General features: G+C 34.8%; 1 protein-coding gene across 6 annotated transcripts in view; it reads right to left on the bottom strand.

Annotated features, from left to right (window-relative positions):
- Positions 1-26,385, bottom strand: part of TUSC3 (tumor suppressor candidate 3) — a 182,134-nt gene that overhangs the window by 9,780 nt on the left and 145,969 nt on the right. For 2 of the 6 annotated variants that reach the window (XM_067721965.1, XM_067721966.1), the window contains exons 7-9: positions 18,780-18,843; positions 7,607-7,681; positions 3,978-4,068 (exon numbers count right to left, since the gene is read on the bottom strand). The exons of 1 other annotated variant lie outside the window; for it this stretch is intronic. In XM_067721965.1, the coding sequence (XP_067578066.1) occupies positions 3,978-4,068; positions 7,607-7,681; positions 18,780-18,843 (230 nt within the window). Of the gene's footprint in view, positions 1-2,817; positions 2,921-3,972; positions 4,069-7,606; positions 7,682-18,779; positions 18,844-26,385 lie in introns of those variants that run through there. 3 more of the 6 variants (XM_067721964.1, XM_067721967.1, XR_010939597.1) reach the window with 3 other exon arrangements.

The following is a 26,385-nucleotide window of genomic DNA, read 5'->3' as shown; positions in this document are numbered from 1 at the left end:
TAAAGGTTGTATATCAGACAATTCAAAATTGTGAGGAAATAAAAAATTAGTTTTAAAATAATTCTGGACATAGTCCTGTGCATCAGAGGCATTTCTTGGTACAAAAGTTATAATTCACAAACCTAAAACACAGATATCAAAGGCTACCAAAGGCTGGGGCATTACACCCAAGAGAGTACTTTGGCATTGGAGCCAAAGCCCCTGGCTAAAGGTGTTTTTCAGTTAGTAGATGGTGTTATGTTCAAATATGCATTTTCAGTAAAGGACATCTCTCGTCTTATCCAAAGTACTGGTATCATCTAAAGTAGGCAGAAGTGGGAGGTTTTTCCATTCTTTTTGAAGAAAACTGTTTATTTGTCCTGGCAGCTCATCTCAAAGTCAAGGAAATGGTCTTGGTTGAGAAAGTTTTTTTTTTTTTTTTTTTTTTTTGCAAGCCTACTTCAATGTATGTCTGGCACAAAGGATTGGATTGATTTAGCTCTTGGTCACCAGGGTTTATGATTCATTATACTAGGCACTAGCTCTCACTGAAGATGGGCATCCACAATATCTTTTCAGAAGTACCCAGGCCAAGACATACCTCTGGAATATGGAATACCTTTCCTCTTGCTGTAATGATGGTGTTGAGTATCTCATTTTCTCATTCCCTACAAACTACTTTTATCCGATAGGAGCAAGATTTGGTTTGTTTTTTATTTATCAAATACTATAATGCTGGTGCCACAGACACGTGCTTCTGGGAATGCAAAGTGCTCCTTCAGAATGTGGCACTATGTTCATAACTGACCAAGCCTCTCCCATAGGATAATTCAGTGGGAAATCGTCTCTTTTTCTTTTTTTATTAACGTGTCATCTTTCAACTATTGCCAGAATTATTTCTCTTGTCCTTTCTTTCATTTATTCCCTCTCTCACTCTGGCTTTTGCCATCACCTTGCTTTCTCTCCAGGGAACTAGTTGGACAGAAACTGTTTTCACTATACTGCCAGGTTTTTAGAACTTAGCTGAGGATTTAGCCAAATCTCTGGTATATACACTCCCTCCAGTCCTTTTGGCAACACTTGCTCTTGATGTTAATCATCTATTTATTATCATAATCATTCGCAAGAGAACTGATAAAATTTCTGAGAAAAAACCTTATTCTGAAGGAAAATGATGCAGTGGATTAAAAACAAACCCCAAAGCAATACCTACCATTACTAAAGTAACTCTGGCATATATGCACGTGTTAGACTAATAAGAGAATAAAGCTTTCCAGATGCAAAGTTGGGATTTTTTCTCATAATGCTCCCCTCTACCATATTTTGTTAGCTCAGAGGGATGCTGTAAATGTAATGAAGGGAACACATATAACCTAGTCTATCAACCTGACAAGGCAAGAGAATTTGATGATGAATGATTGGAGAGCTATGAAGTAGGAGGGCTAGAAGCATTTATGGAAGCTTGATGAACGAGGCATCACTATATCCATGGAAAAGGTAGAATGCAGGAAAGCAGAGACAAACAGAAGTTCTTAAGAGGCTGAAGAGAAATATTAGAAAGCTTTGAAGGGATATGGGAAGAGATGAATAAACTAAGAGAATGATTTAAAGTGGGCCGTGGAAGAGCTGGAACAGCGCAGCAAACAGTGGAGTTTGCAAGAGTGGAGGCCAAAGCCAGGATCCTGCCTTCATGTCTCTGTAATGACATGCCACAGTCTTTCAGTGCACTGGGTTTCCCAGGTTTTTTTGCTGAGCTCTGTTCTGAGTCTGTTTCTTGGCAGCTCCTCTTAGGGGTTTTCATCTAAACTATGTCAAATTTCATATTCACAAACCACTCTTGGGCGTGATTTCCACCTGACTCCTTACATCTCCACTTCCAGCCCCGTGAGGCCAGCTAACGGCAAGCCCAGTCCTTGTTTAGCCTGGTGGGCCCTTGGAAAGGGAGTGTGACTGTGACACAATAAGAATGGTTGATGCCACACTCATAAAGAAATAAGCATATACTCTGGTTCAGAAATGCTCACTATGAATATCTAGGGTGAGGCCTGGAATATGTATTTTGAAAAGCTTCCCAGGTGATTTACATGTCCACTCCTGGTAAAGAATCAGAGGATTAGAGATTTATACTACTAAATGACAATTACTTTTGGGGAAAAAAGGACAAACTTAAACTCTTCATATCATAACAAAATAGTGCTGTCAAATGTAACATTATTCCATGGAACGAGAAAAACAACTTTTCTCTACTTGTTCTAACATAGCAATATAATGACTAGGAAGATCTAGATAGGGGATGATATTCTTGTTAGATTTTGATGCTCTGATGTATAAGGAAAGCTGGAATTTGCTCTTTACCTTCCCCTATTTTCTGACCGTCAACTAAATAGGTTTTAAGAATCGCACAACATCCCTTACTATACTTCACCTTTTATTAAAGTAGACACCTTTCACGGACACTGTAAATGCTGTAGGTTGAAATGAGTTAATTTAACTGTTTTTGACACGCTGAATAAAAACTTAAGAGAAATAGAAATACTCTTCTACAAATTCCATCAACAGAAAACATGCAAGTCAAACTAAGACTCCAGTCATACAGAACCGTGATTCTCAATCGTAGGGCAGGGGGAAAAAGAAGAACATGAACTTCATCTTTCCTGGGCGTTACTTAATCTGAGATTTGATTAGTCTGACTTCACATTTCAAAACCAAAATTAGATAGCCAATGTCAAGAATAAAATCAAGAAACTGGAGGCTTTAATTGCCTTTCTTCTTACTCTTCTTGCCCTCAGAACTAATGTTTTTTAAAAATTCACTTACGCTGCAGGCAGGATTAAAGGTAGATGGCCTCACAGCTCAGATCTGATACTCACATTTCTTCCATTCCTTTAGTACATTTATTTTTAATGGGTGTGAGAAGAAGAGATTGGAAATGTGCCTCTGTCTGTATGAGAAAACAGAGAGGTAGGGCTGAAGCGTCTTGCTCTTCATTGTAAGCCCAGAATCAAATCTCTGTCACGGGAATAGTTCTGTGCCCCAGAAAAAGCTATACATTGCTGCCATCACCTATGTAGAAACATTCTCTTAATATAATTGCTCAGTTCACATACAAAAGGGACGTAAGGTATGAAATTTTATTTTCTATCAATATATCATTAGTTCTACTATCTCAACAGAAAAGAGTTTTCAAAATCTCTAAGAAAGGAAATACAGAGCCTTTACTTATTAATTAGAGAGAAGGATGGGTTATTAGAAGGACTCCCTAGAGAAAGAGAAAGTGGAATGTTTATTCCTTTCAGAGAAGCTGAGGGAGGAATGTGGTCAAGAAGTGAATCTGCCTAATTCATGACCCGGACAACTCTAATCTGGCACATCAGTTGTATTTTGCTTTAGTGAAAAGTACAGTTTGGTTATAATACATCATTTTGGAATAAATTTTCAACATCTTTCCATCCCCAATTATGAAAATATTTTGGTAAAAATCTTAGAGGAGATATTCATTATACAACTTCCAGTGACCAGACGTTATTTTATCATTTAATTTTCCCTTTCAAGTTTGCTTTTATTGGAAAAAAATTGCAGAATTCAAAAGATATAAGTTACTGGACACTGAACAGTAGCTTTTATGAGAAAAAAATTTTGCAAATGAAGTAAAAATCATGATGGACAGGCAAACCAAGACAAGAAGAAATTTTGATAAATTCCACAAAATTTAAAACATTTTGCTATCTGTTTATGTACATATGTAATATGCATATAACATGTATCTCTAAAATAAAACTATGCTATGCTAGGCAGCAGGAACCATGCCTTATATCTCCTTCATATGGTCTATGCAGAACACATGGCAGGTGCTCAAAAACTTGCTTAACAGAGTTTAAAGTCACTTGGCAAATAAGTTAGCTACTTTATATTAATCCTTAAATATATATTAACCAATGAAATTCTATTTATTCTATTAGTTAAAAATGAAAACAGTCACATTAGTATAATGATATTACCTGTAAGGGTAGCCGTGGTACTTGGAACGAAATATTGAAAGTAGAAAACTGAAGAAGAAGACCACCAGGCCTAATCCCACTAGACAAATGACTAGAAAGAGACAGAAAACTCCATTGGTCTAGACACACACAACCCAAATGTTTATATTTTTTAAATGCATTCAGTTAATCACAGTATACTTACATGTAACAGTTCATGGCACACACAGGTACAACAAACCAGATAATCATTATTTTCCACATTCTTCTCAATGAAAATGTACTATTTGGGGTATGAAAACAACAAAAGTGATCTAAGTCTTCTGGTGGTTTTCTTCTCTTACAGAATGCCTACAAGTACTAAAATGCCCCCAGAGGGATCAGAACAAAACACAACAAAACATGTGATAAACCGCAAACAAGGTTATCAGCCCCTGCATTGTGAACTACTGGCTATGTTAGCAGAGACATTTGCATTATTAGAATGTGCAATAGAATTTTATTTTCAGATGCCATGGAATATTTACAGAGAAATGTAATTTTAGGTTATTGGCTAGATTATTGCCTCAGTAAAAGCCTGTTCCTTACAAATAACAGTTCGTCCCAGCGCACTGAAGGCTAGGAACAAAAGCTTGGGGAGTGAGAAAATATGAACTCTGTGACAGTCAAAGCAGGAGAAAATCCCCCTAAATAGCTGGTAATAGTGTCTCGGTATTACTGTTTGTTTTACAAAGGAACACACGTGTATTTTACAGCAGAATGTGCTTAGGCTGTGGTCTAGGTTTTCAGTGTCACTTTGTCCAAGGCAAGTTGACAACAGGGAAATTTCTTTTCCTTTCTGTTATGGTTAGGAAGAGTTTACTCTAAAGTAGATGACTAATCAAATATATATAATATACATAATAAAAATGTATGCAAATACATATATTGGATTTTAATTAAATAAGATACATTGCTATTGGTAAAATAAACAAAACATAAATGCTTAAAAATCTGAGCCAATTAAATGCAGGTATGTTTAGAATAAAAGAAAACAGGTATATTTAGAGAAATAGAAATTTATTTAAATCTGTTCTGTAAATAAGTAGAAATTAGTTCTTAATAAGAAATAGCTAACCGTTTCTTAAGAATAAAACATTTGTGCGATACTTGTATCCTTTCGTTAGTTTCAGGGAATTCTTTAAAAACACTGAAATATCTAATATAATTAATTATAAAAGAAAGGGGAAGACAAAAGAGATTAAACACACTAAGACAGACGGAAACAAGGAAGATTAAACGGTTCTATATGCTGCTATAGTGATGAAATACGATTTTTAAATTATTCTAGCATATAAATTAGACCAGGTTTAATTACAACCCTGGAAATCAGGGAGTAGATAAGGTATGGCATTGTTAAAACATGGTCTAGAAATCTGTCAGTTTTCTTTCAACTCTGTAGGAATACCATTCTCTCAGTTTTGAGAACAAATTGCGAAGAAAAGTCCTAAGTGCTTAATAGCATTGAGCTGCAGCCTCTGTGGCATTTCATTTCAGGTAACACTCATGAAGGTGAACTTCAAATGAATATTGGCAGAAAGCAAAGCAAAAACAGTTGCTGAATACCGCAGAAATGAAAAACACCTTTTTTTCCTTAGATTGTGGAATGTCCAAGTATGACAGACACTAGCCACTAGACATAGCAACTGTGCTTACAATAATCTTAGTAAACCCAGAATTAATGACATGATGCTTTACTTTCTACTTCCTACATTTGGCATTACCAAATACTTCTTCCTTTCCTCTGTCTTTTTCTCCAGAAGCTGAGTAAAACACTTTTTCACTCCCTTTGCTGCTTTTGGTAGCCTCATCTGATTGTGTTTGATGGGAAATAAGCCTCAAAACGTGATCAAGTAAGACAGAGTATATTACTTGATTCTATGCAGTGGAACAAAATGATGCTACTCAAGTACTCGCACGTGGGGGAGAGGACCCGAGACAGAAGTCAGTAATGACCCAACAAACCACTGCAGCCCATACGAGATAACATGCTTGTGAGAAGAAAATGCTATGACGACACAGACGCATTCTGACCTGGGCAATAATAATCACAGTACTTGTATTATATCAAAAATAAAAATCACACTGGAGTCAAAAGGGATAATTTAAAAAATATATTTCCCATTCTCCACCCCTTCTGTCTGTTTCTCGCCCCCCCACGCACACACACGCACACACTCACACACACACACAGACACACAAATAAATAAACTGGCAGTGGGTGGGGGCTGGAGTGATTATTTATATATATATAGTTATAGACCTGCAATTAAAAAATTACATATTTACTATTTTAATATGAAGGATACATGATATATATATAAACACATAAGAATTTGTCCTTATAAATATTACTTGCCAGTCCCAAGAACGTCACATTCTTTATTCAAAACATAAATCATAAAATGATGTTCTGAGCAATGATTAACTAAAGAAAGTAATGCGTTCGTCGCTTGTGTAGTTTCTTTCTAACAGTGTATAGATGGCATCATGGGAAAACAGAGGTTAGACTAAAGTGTCTGTCTCATCCAAAACATTTCAACACTTAAGATACCTAAGAATTATATTTAGAAATCACTATGACTGATTTATATACATGTCACCATAACTAAAATTCCCATAAAAAATAAGTCTGGATTTTATTTTAAACTTCTTAATAAATTATGAGTCTTTTCCAGATGCCTGTGTTCCTCACGCATACATTCTGGGTTTTAAAAAGGGTTCAGAAATGCAAAGCATATTGAGAAAAATCTTAATTACAGGTTTCTGGAAGCATAATCGTTAGCTCACATGGGGACTTTATATTAATTATAGAAAGATCTGTGGCGGGAAATACTGAATGTAAGGCTGTCTGTCCTTTCCTAACCTCTGCTCGTCAGGGCAGAAGATTTTTCCCATGTGTTTTTTCCCTTTTCCTGCCAAAAATATGTTACTTTATAAACATGTATTCTTTTTCTACAACTCCCTTCGAGGAACAGTTCTGTCAAAGGATAAAATGTAGTCACCTTGTTAAGACATAGTGCTGGAAGTTGGTAGAGTTGTAAATCTTGGAATATCATTGGAAAAGGCAAAGACACTGGAAACCATGGTATCACGAAATGCCCCCTTTCTAAATGTTGCTAAAAGGAGGTTTTGGAGGTAATCGGAAGTATAGTATTTCAGGGTACAAGACCTATGCAAAAACTTCTCTGAGTCAGTCCTTGAATGCATACCTGATTCTTGTGGCACAGGGAAACATCATTAGCCAGTAAAACCTCTGAAGACTCTGCCCACAGAATTTTCCACCCTTCCTGTAGGGTGGACATGACTACAGAGACTACAGCTTCAGCAGAGATGCGTCAGAGCACCCCAACCAAGGGTGAATAAGAGCTCTTCTTTATATCCAGTTCCACAGAAAATCACCCAGTCCCATTTTGGAAGAAATGTATTTTTAAGTATTTGCCACACACACATCCAAGAAACAGAAAAAAGTAAGGAACACCACAACTGTCTTCAAACCAGAACATTTCTTTAGAAGCTCATTTACAAAGGACTTTTATCTATTTCCCATTTGATTTAAATGAAGCTTAAGACTAAAACAAACTTAGAAAAATACCAACACAGAGACTTACTCCGTCTTTTTCCAACATCGCCTTTGGATGTTGCCGCTTCATTTAGAAGAACCATCCCCATGGTGATAGCAGCGTCTATAGTAGTTGTCAAGGAAACAGTAGAAATAGATGCAAATAAAATCTATTAATTTTTCTGGATCTGAACACAATGTGTTCTGTCCCAGAATGATTAAATTACAAACGCACACAGAGGTAAATGCAATTTATTCTCTTTATATAACATAAGATTACCGCTCTTTGTGTATTTAAATATGCCTTAATTTTTAGACTGTATAACCTGAAACTTTGAGATTTTAAAGGTCTAATTCTAAATGCCCTTAAATTCCAGAACTTTCATAGTGCATATGAATTATAAACTCTCAAAACCAATAATGATATTTCACATTATACATAAAGGTATACACCAGTTACAATTAGAATGACAATTTATTGGCAATCATAGAAAATTAGAATATATTCAGCATGGGTCCAACCAACCAACCTCTGTTGGACGCATAATGCATCCAAGAGAAAAAGCCACTATCAGCCCCATGCAATACCATCTCCCTGCCCGACACACATGTATACCACGAAACTTTTAGGAAATCCACAATAACACAGTTTGAAAACCTCTGAAATTTAGATAATTACTAAGTTCTTTGTGTTTCAATCATGTCGTCATGGCCTGAAAGGACAAGGTAACAGAATGAATGTTTTGCACTAGCAGTATGTTAGTTTGTGGACTTTAAGGATTCATTATTCTTAAGGTGTTTTGGACAATTTACTGATATAAACTCCCTCGAGTCCAGAGTCATAGGAGGTTGTCAATAATGATCGAAAAATTAAAAGCTTGTATCACTCAAACGGTGGATACACAGGGAATTTTGACTGCTTAACTTAGTTCTCTGGAGCAGACTGATAGGGCTGATGTAGATCCTTAATAAGGAATTAAATTAGGGTTCTCCTTTCATCTTTTTTTGCCAACACCCTTTTATATTCATGTAAAATTCTAATCTATACATTTATGTACATATTTGATCTACTGAAAATTCATAGAGTTCTGGATTATTTTAACTATCACAAACATTTTTTATAAATATTCAAAATACAAATGACACTTAAAAATGATTTTATATAGATAATACAAATGAAACAAATATTTCTTTTATGACACCATCTGCTCAGTAGCTTCCAAAATTCCTTTATAAAACTGGGGAAAATCACACTATTTTTATTTCTGGGGAAAACAAGTTTTAAAAGTTAAATGCTTTAAAATTTTAATGAGAGTAAAGCCATATATTCAATATTCTCAGGGTAAAACTGAATACATGAACACCCATGTGTACATAATATATGTGTGTGTGTATTATTAGTACACATAGACATAAATATGCACTTAGCGAGAAGTTATTTATTAAGCAAATTATATTTTATTGGATATTAACTGTGGTCACTCAAGTGTAACATCCCTGTTAATATATCTTCATATGTGTTATTTTTACTACTGTCTCTCTGTAAATTGCTGCATTATTATGATGTAAACTATGTGACCTACATGCTGCTCATCTGATTGCTTTTGAACTTCACACAAATTCAAACAATGTTGTTACAAAAGTGTAAGATTTTCATAAGAGTGTACCACGTTATTGCTTCATCTTACTGATGGGCATTTGTTTCCCAATGTTTGCTATTTCAAATACTCCTACAAAGACTGTCTTTTTACATGTACACATGCAATATTTTTCTAGGGTCTACACCTAGAGGTAGAGTTTCTGAGAGGCTGATATGTGTATTTTCAAATTTACTAGGTATGATCATATTCTGTAAAACAAGTAGTGTTAAGAGTTTCCATTTCTCTTAACATTGCCGAAGAAACGTTATGTTGGTATTGCTGAACTATTGATTTTATCAAATTGTTGAGTGGGGATCTGTATCAATAGTGAGTCTGAGTATCTTTCGATATGTTAATTCTTTTCTGTTTAATCTTTTGTGTAGTGCTTATTTGTCCATTTTTCCAAAAGCATACTTTTCTTATTAACTTAGAAAATGCTTCACTTTTTTCTGGATATGAATTGATTGAAGTGTTGCATATAGATTCTTCTACTTGTCTTCTAAATTTTTTAGTTATGCAGAAGGTTTGCGTTTTAGTATGGTCAAAATTATTATTCTTTTATGAGCTTTGGTTATTGTTTCTTGCTTATGAAATTAATTCCTACCCCTAAGTCTTAGAAATATTCTCTATCTTTTCTTAATTGAAATATACGATATTATGTTAGTTTCAGGTATACAACATAGTGTCTGGACATTTAAATACACTAGGAAATGATTGCCACCAGTAAATCTAGTAACTATCCCCTCCATACAAAATTACTACAGTATTATCAACCATACTCCTTATGTTGTGTATTACATCCCCATGACTATTTTTAAAACTGTAAGCTTGTACCTCCTAATCTCCTTCACCTGTTTTGCCCAACCCATCACCCACCTGCCCTCTGGCAACCACCCTGTTCTCTGTATCTATGAGTCTGTTTTTGATTTGTTCTGTTTTGTTCATTTGTTTTTTTAGATTCTGCATACAAATGAGATCATAAGGTATTTGTCTTTCTCTGACTTATTTCACTTAGTGTGATACTCTTCAGATCCATCCATGTTGTTGCAAATGGCAAGATTTCTTTTTATTTAATGGTTGAGTAATATGCCATTGTGTATATATACATATATATATGCACATATATATATGGTGTATGTGTGTGTATACACACACATACACACACATACACACACACACCATATCTTCTTTATCCATTCATCCATTGATGGTCACTTTGGTTGCTTCCATATCTTGCTTATTGTAAATAATGCTACAGTGAACACAGGTGCATATATATTTCAGAATTAGTGTTTTTGTTTTCTTCAGGTAAATAAAATATCCAGAAGTAAAATTGCTGAATCATATGCTGGTTCTATTTTTAATTTTTTTGAGGCACTTCCATACTGTTTTCCATAGTGGCTGTGCCAAATTAGATTCCCACCAACAGTGCACAAGGGTTCTGTTTTCTCCACATCCTCGCCAACACTTGTTATTTATTAACTTCTTGATGATAGCCATTCTGATGGGTGTGAGGTGGTATCTTATCGTCGATTTTATTTGTGGTTTCTTGATGATTAGCGATGTAGAGCATCTTTTCATGTGTCTGTTGCCCATCATATGTCTTCCTTAGAAAAGAGGAAGTCCTCTTCAAGTCCTCTGCCCATTTTTTAATTAGGTTGTTTGCTTTTTGATACTGAGTTGTATGAGTTCTTTGTTTATTATGATATTAACCCCTTATTGGATATATGATTTGCAAATATCTTCTCCCATTCAGTAGGCTACCTTTTCATTTTGTTGATGGTTTTTTTCAATGTGCAAAAGATTTTTAGTTTGATGTAGTCCCACTTGTTTGCTTTTGTTTCCCTTGCCTGAGGAGACAGATCCAAAAAATTAACACTAAGACCTATGTCAAAGAGCATACTGCCTATGTTTTCTTCTAGGAGTATTATAGTTTCAGGTCTTTAATCCATTTTGAATCTATTTTTGTATATCGTGTGAGAAACTGGTCCAGTTTCATTTTTAGCATGTAGCTGTCCAGTTTTCCCAACACCATTTATTGAAGGGGTAGTCTTTTCACCATTGTATATTCTTGCCTCCTTTGTAGATTAACTGACCATAAGTGCACAGGTTTATTTCTGGGCTCTCTGTTCCACTGATCTATGTGTCCGTTTTTGTGCTTATACCATACTGTTTTTATAATATTACCATAGCTTTTTAATATAGTTTGAAATCAGGGAGCATGATACCTCCAGCTCTGTCATTCTTTCTCAAGGTCGCTTTGGCTAATCAGGGTCTTTTGCAGTTCCATGCAAATTTTAGGATTATTTGTTCTAGTTTTGTGAAAAAATGCCATTAGTGTTTTGAAAGGAATTGCATTGAATCTGTAGATTGCCTTAGATAGTATGGACTTTCTAATATATCGTTAAAGTCAGTCAGGTAATGCCATTCTTCTCCTCAGAGCACTCTAATAGCTTTCCATCTCACTCTGAGTAAAATCTAAAGACCTCAAAATGACACCAAGGCTGTACCTGATTTATATCCTGACCCACTTCCTATACTTCTCTGCCCTTGATTGCTCTGACTTATGCCCTTGGTATTCTGCCAACAAGAGGAACCCCTCTGCCTCAGGATCTTTGCAACTGCTACCCCACTGCTTGAATACTCTTTCCCCCCAATGTCCATGTAACTCACTCCCTCACTTCCTTTAGGTTTCTGCTCCAATGACATCAGAGAAGCCTCCCTTGAACTCTGTACTTCTTTTTCCTGCTTTGTTTTTCTCTATTAACATTGTTTTTTAAAGAAATTTTAGATTCCGTATCTTTTTAATTTACTTATTGTCTCTGTCCTGTCACTACAAATGTTAGCCCCCAAAGGGTAGGAAATTTGTTTTGTTCACTATCTTATCCAGTACCAACTACTCTTTGAACTACTCTTTGATGTAGATACTGGAAGATCATTATTATCCTCGGTTTACAAATAAGGAAACTGAAGCCACCAGAGAGGTCCAAATAACTTGTGCAAAGCCACAAAGCTAGTGTCTAAAAGTTGGAAACCAAAAGAACATAGAAGGAATGAAGTAAGGATGATGAGAGGGTTAGATGAAAGTAATGGGGGAGAAGCAAAGGAACAAAATAGCTAAATCTATTTTAACATAATGTATAAGCATAAAATTTTATGTCAAGTGAAAATGTTCAAAAACAATATAATCTCATCTCTTTAAAAATAAACAAGAGAAATGTAGGGAAAGAAAGATAATAAAAAGTTGAAAGCAACTGTCTTGGGGTAATGAGGCTGTTGTGGGTTTTTGTTTTCTACTATTCATATTCTACATAGCAGTAGTTTGCAAACTTTTTATCTAAAGGGCCAGAAAGTAAATATTTTGGGCTATGCAAGCTGTATGGTGTATTGTTACTACTCAACTCTGCTATTGTAGTGCAAAGTAATCATAGACAATACACAAATGAAAAGGTGTGGCTGTGTTCCAATAAAACTTTATTTATAAAAATAGTAGACAGGGGCTTCCCTGGTGGCTCAGTGGTTGAGAGTCCGCCTACCAGTGCAGGGGACGGGTTCGTGCCCCGGTCCGGGAAGATCCCACATGCCGTGGAGCGGCTAGGCCCGTGAGCCATGGCCGCTGAGGCTGTGCGTCCGGAGCCTGTGCTCCGCAACGGGAGAGGCCACAACAGTGAGAGGCCTCCGTACCGCAAAGAAAAAAAAAAAAAAAAAAGACAGGCTGGATTTGGCCCTTGCTGGTCCTAGTTTGCCAACCCTTGCTATAGAGGATCTAAAAGACCATGCCAAAGATACTATAAACTATTATGTCTGAGAGGAAGTTAGCTTTGCTCTTATGTGAAAATAAAGAAATGAAAAACTTAGTAAACCCTTGTGTTATGATCTTGAAGTAGGAATTTTAAAGCAAAGGGATTACTAGATACAGGTGTTATGTACAACTCCAAGATAAAATATTTTATTAGAAAGCAGCAGAGTCAGGAACCAAGTGTGAGTTTGTACTCAGAATGTTTCCCGCAAAAGTGAGTAGGCTTTAACAAGGAATGAGCTGTGAACCTACTTTAAACTTGATGGCTGTAATTAAGATATATGAATTAAACTAAAATGGCTTTAAACTTGCCAACCCCTGCTCTTTTATTTAAAGATACTTTTAAACTTAAGGACTTTGAGTATTGAGAATTATTTAGCTTAAGTTCTACTGTATCACTGAAAACACTTTTGGCTAAAAGGGAGCCTACATAATACTTATCATTTCGGGAAAAAAAATCACATTGGTAACATAAACATTCTTAGATAAAGGACTGATTTATAGACAGAGGAATAAGCTTGAAGATTATCTGTCAGAGTTAATGTGTAGGTCTTCCTTCATTGGGTGGAAGGCTGAATGACTAACGAAAGGTCCTACAAATCTCTAAGAGATTCTATGTCTGACTCTGGAATAACAGATGCTTTTCTGTCATTAAACTGATGGGTGTAACCATTTGACTATGCTTATAAAGAGTCTCAACATTAAAAGAGAATAAAAGAGATGTAAATATACACTAGATAAATTATAATGTTCCTGAGACTTTTTCTATTGCTCTGAGATTGTTAATGCCTATGCCTACACACACACACACACACACACACACACACACACGCCCTTGTTCTACTTCATGTATTACTTTGCACATTTGCATTGATTAATATCATAGCAATATACACTCAACTACTGTGTACTCCCCAGTTTCTCTCTTTATCCTGTCAATCACCTTCTTACCACGAAAAAAGTCAAAATATTGATATGATCCTACATAAAACAGAAGTTGCTGTTTGTGTAAATTATATACAAAACCCAGAGGCAGTGAGCATCCTACTGAACTGGTGACACATACATTTGCATTACATTATAATCCAATCTCAATCGCACATGATGTTGGGTTTACTGTTGCTCCTAGGAAGAGAATCAGGATTGTCAATTTAAAGATAAATGCAAACAAATGTTGAAAAAAGTCAGCACATTATAGAAGACTTGGTCTTCTATCTAAATCTAAACTATCAACTTGCATCCGTCACTAATTTTCTTCTACAGTATGTTTCTCCTTGGATATAACACATTAAAATAAAAGAAATATTTGCTCTCTATCATAGATTGAAAACAAATCAGAGTAAAATCATACTCTTTCATAATAAATGGAAAACAAATATTTTTTTCATAGGAAAAGCAAATATGAACCATGTAAGAATACATGTTTTTAAATATTTTAAAACTGTTATTATTGCTAGTAAAACCTTTGCCTTTTATTTCAGAACTTTTACTTCCAATTGACACTAATCTCATGTCATCTTCTTGAGATTACAGAACTTAGAGGATATGCAGAATTAAGGGACAGGTCAGAATTTGTATACTTGACAGTAAAGCCAATCCTGGAACTCATTCATGTGTCTTGTTTCACCTAGCACATATAACGTATCTTGGTGATTGAAATTTCTTAGCAAGGTATGGGAAGATATTCATTATCCAGCCAACTAACCTTTCATCAATCTGCCCTTCACAGTTTGAGAATACTCTCTCATTTTATGTTTTTGTACCTGTTGCACCTTCCACTGGAATATTCTCGCTCACTCATTCTCCACGTGGGGAGAAACCCTTTTTCTGCTGTATCAAAACCCAGCTGAAAAGTCCGTTCAACTTCTGCAGGCATCAAGTTGCTCCTTCCAAGCACTGATTATAGGATCTGGCATACCAGATTAAAATGATTTCTCTATCAGTCTACCTTCTTGCAAACAGCAAATACCTTATATTTTCATTACATAACTAAATTAAAAATTAAAAAAAATATTTTACTTGGAAAAATATAAAGGATTATATGAGTTAGTCTTAGTTCGTATATTCCTTATTAAAACGTCATAACATTTTTTTATTCCTTTTTAAAATAGTTTTCTCTCAAAGACTACTTAGGACCGTTCTTCCCCCCGCACCCCCATAAGGTACTGAAATAAAACACTACTAAAAGGGAGAAAAATCTTACTTTTACTAAATGTGAATCAATAACCTATGATAGCAAATGAATCCATCTGTTGTTTCTTAGGTTTCTTTTCAATAAAATTTTGTATATAGCAATTGCATGTAATGATCTCGCTTACTAAATTAGGAAGAGAAAACCAAAAGGCATAAATGTTCTCTAAACAAAAAGCAACCACCTGGAATTTACCTTTTTTGTTGTTGTTGTTTAAAGAGAAAAAATATACATGCAAATTACAAAAAAAATTACATGATAAGTTTAAACAATATCGGTAGACTCTGCCAAAGAAAAGTAAAATCATAGTCTATATAAAAAAGAAATTATTAGATACTGGCTTCTATTAAACTTTTACTGATAATTTTCATGAGTCCACCATTTTGAAAGACATTTTCTCTTTTCATAGATATCTGTAAATAAAAATAACAGGAGCGATAAAGCAACAAATAGTTACTAGTAGCAGAAAGAAAATAGGGGCTTTTAATTCTGTGTATTACTGTTAAAGCAATTATACTCCAATAAGGATGTTAAAAAAAAAATCTACATGGAAGACTTCATAATGTTTGTGAAATTTCTTTGCATCCTAAATCTCAGCTTGATGTCAGTGAGCCAGGAAATGAAACCTTGGGGAATTCCTGCCATACAATGGAATGATGGTCTCAAACACACCTTTTCATTGCTTTTGCTAGGTACTCTTGATTTATTTATAGGCTGTTTGGAATAAAGTATACTGCTAAAATGCCACATCATGGATTGAAATCAGATAGAAAAGAAAAAAAAAGTCTATACAAATAAGAACCAAAAAGTTACCTCCAGTACATATTCCCCCTTTTCTGGAGGTTCTCTTCTGTGGTTTCAGTTACCCACAGTCCGAAAACATCATATGGAAAATTCCAAAATAATTCGTAAGTTTTAAATTGAGATTTAAATGTCATTCTGAGTAGCATGATGCAATCTCACACCTTCCTGCCCTGTCCCACCCGGATGTCAATCATCCCTTTGTCCAGAGTATCCACGCTGCATTCACTACCCATTCATTTGTCACTTAGCAGCCATCTTGTTACCAGATAAACTGTCCTGGGATCACAGTGCTTGTGTTCAAGTGACCCTTTTTACTTAATAATGGCCTCAAAGCACAAGAGTAGTGATGCTGGCAGTTTGGATATTCTCTCACTGTGCCTGATGTATAAATTAACCTTTATCATAGGTATGTATGTATAGGAAAAAATATAGTATATGTAGGGTTCGGTACTATCCACAGTTTCAGGCATCCACTGCGGGTGGTCTTGGAACGTATTTCCTATGGACTTGTGGGGGGATTACTGTACTGTGTTTTAACACAAATGTGTTTTACTTCATAAATTAACATATAATTAAAAGATAAATTAAGAGCAAATATGGCATTACCCTTAATTTTTTTAATAAGGATGAGATGTTCCTAGAAATGCATTTGCAAATATTTTATTTCCTCACCTCAATTCCCTCTAAATGTGCAGAAAGTATTAATCTCTTATCCTATGAAAGCTGGAAAAGAGAAACCACGTAGTTAACTTATCAAGATCACAAAATTTGAGAATGGAATTGGAAATACCTACATTTAAGTAAACAATCTGAGACAGACTAGAGCAAAAAATACTCATCATAGTACCTTCTTAATTGTGAAGCCACAAAGCACATAGGTAATTAAGTAAATGCAAGGAATGGGTTACAGATATGCACAGTTCCATGAAATGCACTCAAGTATGAGTAGCCAAGGATGAAAGGAATAAAAATGTTGAGAACTGATACAGAGGAAGAAGATGGTCGATGTTGTTTGGTGAGTTTCAAAAAGATAGTGTTTAGTTCCCCTCTAATAGAAAATGGAGTCTTAAAATCTCATTTAAAGCTTCATTTCCAAAGTCAGATCTTCCAAAGGTATCATTTTGCTATCTTGTTAATTACACATGATTAATGGGCTCAGTGAATCACACTCCAGAAAAATTAATCCATTATGTTCCCAGTATAACCTTTAGAACTCTGATAAATACCATAGGACTATGTTTTTGTTTTGTTTGTTTTGTTTCTGGTCATCTACGCCTTTGCCAAATGTTAAAAGAATCAACCAGTAAATGTTTATGCATGGTATCTATGACCAGCAAAGTTTTGAGTGAGAAAGATGGGAAAAAATACAACAGGAAAAACCAAAGCCTTTAGTGAGTGCTAGATGGTTTCTTTGTGCTAGCTATCTCATATTCCACACAGAGGTGCCGTGCGGTTAGTTTACTAAACCTGGTGTTACAAATGAGGAAGTTTGTGAGTTTCTTGAGAATTGGGAGTGCTTTTAAGAACCTCCCACTCCTTTCCTCCACTATAGTTAATACAAGTCTCAGTATATCCTGGCACCTGATGCACTGTCTAGAACATATTATGCAAGTAAAGGAGAACTAAAGGTGGCATATACATATTTGCTAGGTGGATTAAAGAGTGCACTGTTATAGCACAACAAAGTAATAAAATACAAAGCTTTAATGCTATTAAAAGATAGTCTTTTCCACCCAGAATAAAATTTAAAACTTCAAGATGTCATGACTGACACTTATTCATGAAATCCTATAAATAATAATACAATAATATATATAAAACCTGTACAACCAGTAGACTATTAAAAACAAAACAAAACAATTCTAATCCTAGTTCTTCCTCCAACCTAAGGCAAGTCCATTAAATCTTGTCGGTTTTAGTTTTCCTAGCTATAAAATAAAGTTTTGGCCTAGGTGAGTCCTAAGAATCCTTAAAGGTTTAAAATAGTTATGGTTACATCAAATACTGGAAAATTTGGTCTAGACTGCTTCATTTGAATATGAATCTCAGTAACCAGGAGAGTAATCAAATTTTATAAATGACACTATAAGGCACACTCTAAATCCCGATAATGACTCAACACTTTCAACACTAAATTTAACATACAAATATTTCCACAGGACTCACACAAATGTCAGTGTTCCCCCAAAGTACAGTCTTTTGCCCCAAAAGTAACCTTACTTCATTCTAGTAATATTTAGTTTTTAGACATGAACCTTAGCTCTTTCCTATCCTGCTATCTTCTTTACCCTTCCACCTCTAAACCATAAATTGTACTGTTATCTGATTCATAACATTTAGTCTGCCATGTTCCAAAAAGATGTCGAATTATCCTAAATCTCCCTCTTCTCACTTACTATAATATTTAAGGGAACCAGTACTAAGATAATTTTTTTATCCTGCTTTTTATATCATAGGACACTTTTTTCTCCCCATTAAGATCCTAAAGGGGAAAACCATACAACGTCACAAAAAACTCTAGCCAGAGATAATCAATGCAGAGCAAAAGCTATTCGTCATAATTCAGTAGTCAGTTAAAAAAAAGAGAGAGAGAAAATTACAGTCTGTTAGTGATTCAGAATTCAAAAAATTACAATGCAAGAAAAAATAATCATAGGAATTAGAAAATTAGTCAAATGGTAAAGTTTAAAATTTAATGTCTTGAAAGTCTTGATATTAGAAAAAAATCAATTTGATAGCATGCAGCTTTGCTTTGTCCTTTTCAGTCCATCTGTGTTTTAAAGGATACTTAGTAGCAGAATAATGTGTGACTCTGCCACGAATTGAGCCTGGCTGCTCCCATGGATGTAGCTCTATAAAACAAGACAAAGAAGCGAAAATTACAATCCGGGCAAAAGCAGATCTTGGGTAGATTTTTTTCTTTGTATTGTATGTTTTATGCCTTGAAGATAAACAATGGATGAATCTATGAATTAAGCCTTTATTTATAGTTTTTGAATAAAATAATTATTAGTTATTTTTGAATAAAATAATTATAGTTAACTAGAAATAACAGATGAAAATGTTGCTGGCTGATGTAACTGTAAACTGTAGAAAGCAACCTAACATCAGAAGTAAACTTAATATAATTTGTTAAAAGGTTTTACCACAAACACATACGCACAATGTAATGATTCTTCCAGAGTTACTGTAAAATGTACTTAATATAAGCATAAGGTACAAATTAGAGCAACTAAGTCTAATGACTCTCCATCCTTCAAAGTAAGTAGAAAATGACCTATCAAAAGTTATATGACTCTTTTCCACATTATCAAAGTTTTAAAAATAAGGAGATAGCTTTATCAATGCATTCATTTTATTAGAGAATTTCAACTGATTTTTTTCAAAATATAATTACTATAATCGTTTAACCCCATTGAGAAATGTACAGTGTCCTATACCTAGTAAGAACTCTATTAGTTGATACCAGTCAGTTATAGAAATTTGACAAAAATCTCCATCCAGGATATTTTGCTGATTCCCACAGTATTTCTGCTTTAATGGAAAGAGTATTTAACTAGGAGTGACGAAGTTATTCCATCTTGTCCTCAACCCTGGGCATGTCACCAAATCTCTCAGATATTCAATATCCCCTCATCTAGAAAACTAGGAACTGGATTAGATGATTCCTACGATCTTGCAGAAGCATATACAGTCTTGTGTATATTGTCATCAATTCTGTCTTGGTATTTCCGTGCAAAGGCTACTCTTGATACTCTGATCTAAACTGTCTTTGTTTCCATCTCTAATTTCTCGGTCATTTGTAGTGCAGCTGCCTCATCCAAAGTTGTGTTTGGATATATTTTTAAATCACAGCTTCAAGCAAACTGACTAAAAAATAGCCGTTTCTGGTTTATTCACATTATAGCTTCTGAGGAATCCTATTATGTGTGTTTTCTTTTTATTCTATTAAATATTTACCAATCAATGACAGTAGTGTAGCAAGACAAATAAAATACTATAAGCCATGTGCTTGACATTACTTCATCTGATTAGAAACACTAAGATCTTCAGAACTAAGAAATGAAGGTTTTATTCTAATAACTGTAACAGCATAGATAATAACAAATACAACCATACCAAGTGCTAATAACAACTACCATTTATCAAGCACTCATTGTGTTTAACACAAGCTCTACATGCAATATCATTTAATTCTAATAACTGTAACAAAGTAGGTATGCTTTGGCATAAGTTCCTTACAAGAAAAAAAAAAGTGCTCACACCAATCCCAGAGAGATGTGATTCTGAATTCTGATCACTGAAAAAAATGTAACTTATTTAAAAAGAAGCATTTATGACACCAAGAAAATGGCAAACGAAGACTAAGGTTTGATAGTGCCTGCTGTTACCCAAATGACAGTTTCAGTTCAAGGTCAAATCCACAAAAGCACTTTTGGTCCCTTCTTTCATTTTTAAAGTACATGACTGCAGAATGAACCAAGAGCTTGTCAACAGCTAAAGGAAATGCTGTTGTGATTATAATTTACCATCTACATGAATTCTTTCTGTCCAGTCTTTTCATGCAGTTTGACTCAAATTAGTTATGAAATTTTATTTGCTCATTTTCTTTCCCCCTTCTTGCATACGTCATGAAAAATTACCTGTGTGAATCCTTTCAGCTTTTTTCAGTCCCTTATTTACTATCTCCCAGTACAAGAAGAGCAGACACTTGAAATTTAAGAAAATATTTAAGTGATAATCTCTCACTCGTCTAGCATATGACTCTCATTCTTTGCAACAGAAGTACTGCAATAGCAAAAAGAAGAAAACATGATGATTTATTATCAACATAAAATCAGAATGTAGGATGAAAATCCTGTATTTTCTTTGGCAACACTTCCAAGAAGTCAAAAGAGTTCTCTCATTGCTCTTAAATAAACTTATGTCTTTAAGTTTAAGTAATTAATTCTCATCCCTCCCACAAAAAAAAAACAAAACACTTCTAAATAACAAATGGGTTAAAGAAGAAATCTCAAGAGACATTTAAAAATATTTCGACTAAATGAAAATGAAAAACAACTTATCAAAATTGTGGAATGTAATGAAAACAGTGCTTGGGGGATATTCATAGCATTGAATGCATATATTAGAAAAGAAGAAAGATCTGAAATCAGTAATCTAAGTTTCCACCCATAGAATGTACACCACCAAGAGTGAACTCTAAGGTAAACTATACACTTTGGGTGATTATGATGTGTCAGTGTAGGTTTGTCCTTGGTAAAAAAACAAACAAAAAAACAAAACCATTTTGGTGAGTGATATTGATAATGGGAGAGACTATAAATGTATGAGGTCAGGGGATATATAAGCAATCTCAGTACCTTCCTCTCAACTTTGTTGTAAACCTAAAACTGATCTTAAAAAAATAAAGTCTTTTTAAAAAGAAAGAAAAAAAAAGTTAATCTTGCCTATTTAAGATTTGCCAGTAGAAGAGCCACTGCTTTCCTGATCAAAGCCTATAGACAATGAGGGATCCGTTTTCTATATATGATAGAATCAATCCTTCTTTTTTTTTAACCATGTAATTCTAAATAAAGAAGATGCTATTTTAAGATATATTAGTTAGTAGGAATGCAGTAATGACACCCTAGGCCTGAGTCTCCTTGGTATGCCCAGGTACCCAGAACTAAAATGAAATCATCTTTATTATTTCCTTCTCAGTTTCTTTCTGAGAATACTAACATCCAGGAAGAGATTCTTTCGAACTATTAAGATATACTATCTTATTTATTTAGTGTTAAATTTAATAGAAGTACTTAAAGGCATTCTGTGATCTTCCCACTGTATGACACTATAATGATCTTCCCACTGTATGACACTATAATCTTGCTTAAGATGGAACCAATTACTTGAGTCTTATAGTAAAAACAAAGTGTGAGAGCAGGCAGGTAGGCAGACGGGCAGGCAGGTGGGCTTCTGCTGGCAAATGGGAGTATCCGGGTCACCTGCTGGTGCACAAAACGAGTGGAAATCCCGAGGTACTTAGCACTCTGACATCCTAATAAAAGATTTCTCCATTTCTTGACAGTTACATATTCCTAGCCCTTTCCTTAGGGGTCCTCTTTTTATTCATCAAACTACATAAACTTCTCTGAGGTAGCACTAGTTCTTGCTAGGCTGCTACACCAAATGGCAGATGTGATATAGATCATATAATAGCTAGGTGAAGTCCTCCTGGATTTACCTAAGAGATATAAATAGGTATTATCTATATCCTGGTGGCCAAGAAGGCCACTGTGTTTGATTTCCCCAGGCTAGGAAGGGTATGATTGGTCTTAATCAAACCCTTCTCTACAAAAAGTTGTCAGCCCTGCTAGTACAGTGAAGAAATGGCTGTCCTTATGAGCTTGACCTGAATTACAGTGTCAATAAGACTGGTAGTTCACATATTGTAAAGCGGGGAGAGGAGGGGGAGAAAAAGTAACAAAACAGAACACCAAGAACAAAAAGCTCCAATCGATACTAAGGAAATCCTCAGCAGAATATGCTGAAATAGTTCATTATAATTGGCCCTCCCTAGAAGGTCAGCCAATGAGAACACAGAGTGCAGAGCTGGAAGACTCTGCAGATACTACAAAACAACCCGAAGCCCCAGACACTAGTAAGACAGCTACTGGGGATAAACTATGTTTGGAGAAGCACCTTTTACTTTTTGAACAAAACTGATAATATGACTGATGAGAGGGCTTCTCATATTCACTGTGCTTTCAAAATGTTAAGAGGTAAAAAATGTGACAATGCAGTAAGACTAAGTTTCTTCCAAGTGTAGGCAAAAACTTAAAAGGCCCTATGACTCAGCTTCTAAGCAATTTTAGTAATTAATATTTTCCTGAGAACACATTTCTAGCCTTATTATAGATTTTCTTTTATTCACTAATGAAAGAAAATTTGAAATGCACAGTATAATTACTCTCATAGAATTTTTTTGGTAACTAAAGTAGTAAGTTCAAAATGAAAAGTTATGTTATATTCTTCATTTTAAAATCCAACAGAACAGCTTTTGATGTGAGATGAACTGAATATGTAAATCTACAATGCAAAAGTTTTGGTAACTCTGTCATATCAGATATATATGAAAAGTATAATTTAAAAAAAAATGTGGGCTTTTTTCCTTTTTATCTTTGGGAAAAAAAACAACCATCAAGGAACATTACTATTCTCATGTCATTATTGTAAATGTAATCTAAAATTCAAGAACAACAACAACAAAACAACTAATGTAGCTTAAAATTTACATGATTCTGTGTTAAAAATAAAATCACTCATTTCATATCACTGAATATTTTGCATCATCTGTGATTGGTGTAAGAAATGCATCAGGAACAGAGTTTCTCTTCTGCCCTATTCTAGCTTTGCAAATAAATTAAATGTTTTCCCCCAGGAAAGCCATTTAACCTCTCTTTAATTCATTTCCCTGGTACAGATCATTTTTTGTTACTTATGGGGCTACTAGGTGATAAAAAGATGGTATTATCAAGAAAAATCTATAAAATGCATTTAAACAAAAAATAAACAAGAAAAGGACCACTGTCTTTTGAAGCATAGTCTCTTATATTTTTCCTCTTTTTTGGCTTATCTGTGAAAATGGACATTCACATTTTCACTCTTAGTGCTCACATGATAATCTTTGATAATCCTATAGATGGAAGCATCTTCACATGGATGAAAGTACCCTGGGTGGCTAGGCAAGTTTTCCTTAATTATGAATCTTTTAGCATATCTATTAGATCATCCTTTGATCACTGTTTGTACTTGGTACTTTTTCCTGTCACTGCCTCACTGATTGAAACATGAGTAAAACACTGCTCAGTCTGCGTCCCAGTCATGCTGGACTACCTGCTATGACAGTTTTTCTAGTCCAGTTCTTCAGATAGCTTTAGTCCTTGAAACTTCTCTTATATTGTCTTAAGAATGATACTTGCTCTGAAGTTCACCTAATGCCAACTGCTTTAAAAGTTCAGTGTCATCCATTTTCTCCGAATGTCCAGGATCACTGCATTCTGATGAGCAAGCCTGGAAAATCACTGCCTCTATGTCTTTGACATCAGAGACTTTATCTTGACATTTGATGTGAAATATAGCACAATGGTATGATAAATGAAACCTGTCTAAAAAATGAAATTGATGCTGATAAGGATTCAGATATTAGATCCATATAACACTGTTGACAGTACCACGGCTCTGCAGGCCTTGAGATTGGCTTTAATTAATGATGGATGTAACTGGTTGAGCCTGCTCATTTGGCAAATGAGACATCAAATTCTTGGTGTGATTCTCTATTTCTTTAAGCTTAATATTTCAAGGCTTCAAAGTAATGGCATTCATCTGTATATTTAATCATTGTATACTAACAATGTGAATCCAGATATATGAGAAGTATTTTGCATGTAGAGGCTAATATACAACTTCTGGTTCTTCCATAAAAACTTTATAGCACCAAACACAGCGATCATCTTCAACAGAAGTACCACACTGATGGCTGGGAACTCTGGCTAGAAACCAGGCTGCTAGCGGTGTGAGATGGGGCGTGTTACTTAACCGACCTATGGTTCAGTTTCCGTATCAGTAAAGCAAGGATGCTGGAATAATTTAAAGCTTTAGAAAAGTATGACATGAAGTAAGCCTTCATTAAGTGTTGGCTGCTGTTATATTTATTTATTCAACTGGTATTTATTGTCTAATATGTGATAGGTACATTTCTAGGCACTTGAGATTAACAGTGAACAGAGCAAATATCCCTGGCCTCATGGGGTTTACAGTCTAGTGTTTGTGCACACATGTGTGTGTTGGGGAGAGAGCCAGAGAAAGACAAAAAAACAACATAAGTACATAATACACATAAGTATATATAAATAATATAAAATTAATTGTATACAGTATTAGTGATACTGATTTTGAGGGAAGCACACACCAGGCAAAGGGAAATCATGGCTGGCGCAAAGGCCTTAGGTAGAAATGTGTTCAGGGACCAGAAAGGTCAGTGTATTGGTGAGGCCTTAGATTTTACTCTGAGTCACATGGGAAGCCTTAATAGGTAAGTTTTGAGCAGAAGAGTAATGTGAGCTATGCTGAGAATAGAGTATAATGGAGCAAGGATGAAAGCAAAGAGATGAGATGGAGGTTACTACAGTAATCCAGATAGAAGATGCTGGTAGTGTAAAGCAGATTGATGGTAGGTGATAACAAGTGATCTGACCCTGGATATATTTTGAAGGAAGAACAACAGCATTTCTTGTTTGCTGTGTGTTCTTATGCAAAAGGAGATCAAAACTTTATAACAGATATAATGTATAGTAAAAATTTAGTTATTTCAAAGTTCAAATTCATAGTAAATATATACATTCCAGTATTTATACTAATATATAGAACATTTACATTCAATTGGGAATACATGAATCTAAAAATCTAGGTATTCATGGGTTTATTAAAATAAAGAGGTCATTAAAAATGGTAACATGTACTTTAATTAGTAAGGACTCTATAATTGAAATATAGAAAAGTTACACTATTTGTCCATGACGTTCTATTCTCTTTTCACATTTTCTCCTTTGGATGATTCATACTCTTGAATTCAATAGCTCTTTCGTATGAAAGACTCCTTCTCAGACAGGTCTATAGTGTCACATTTTATGGAGTAACTACTAATTGGATATATCTACTTGAATATCCCACTTGAATGTCCTAACACTCTAAAACCAAAATTTTTTCAAACAAATGTCAGTATTCTCCACACAAAATAATTTATCTTTGCCAGACTTGCTAGACTTCTATGTTCCTGTCAACAATGCAACCATTCTTCTAATGACCAAGTTTCAACTTTAGCATTTATGTCTGCATCAATCATAGAGCCAGTGAACACTTCCTATTCTACATTTGCCATTTTTCTGTTACCTTGACACAACTGATTGTGTCTGAACGTTTATTATATCATGCTTGGATTACAGATGCTCTAATCTTTACACTCCAATCTCTCACTTCTAGCTAAATCTTCGAAAATCACCACTTTCATCAGTCTACTGCCCACAAAGCTTTGAAAATTTAAAATTGCTTAGAGGCCAAAGCCCTTGGCAATTAAGTCAAACACTTTTGAATCAAGCAATTAAGAAATCAAGCCAGCAACTGTCTACTCAGTACTTAAAAGAGATACTGTATTCCATAAAATGAGAAAACAAGTAAATATAAAACGTGGTGTTTTTGCTCAAAAGGAAACACAGTAACATTTGCATAAAGAGATCTCTAACCATATAGATAAAATAAAATGAGGGCAGTGTACTTAAAACACTCTAGAATTAGTAGACCAAGATTTGAGTCTGGGCTTGAGTTGCCTCCTTTGTAAATGGGGATAATAATAG

The sequence above is a fragment of the Pseudorca crassidens genome, chromosome 21 (genome assembly GCF_039906515.1).
Source record: "Pseudorca crassidens isolate mPseCra1 chromosome 21, mPseCra1.hap1, whole genome shotgun sequence".
Classification (NCBI taxonomy): Eukaryota; Metazoa; Chordata; class Mammalia; order Artiodactyla; family Delphinidae; genus Pseudorca; species Pseudorca crassidens.
This window is presented reverse-complemented; position numbering and strand designations above follow the sequence as displayed.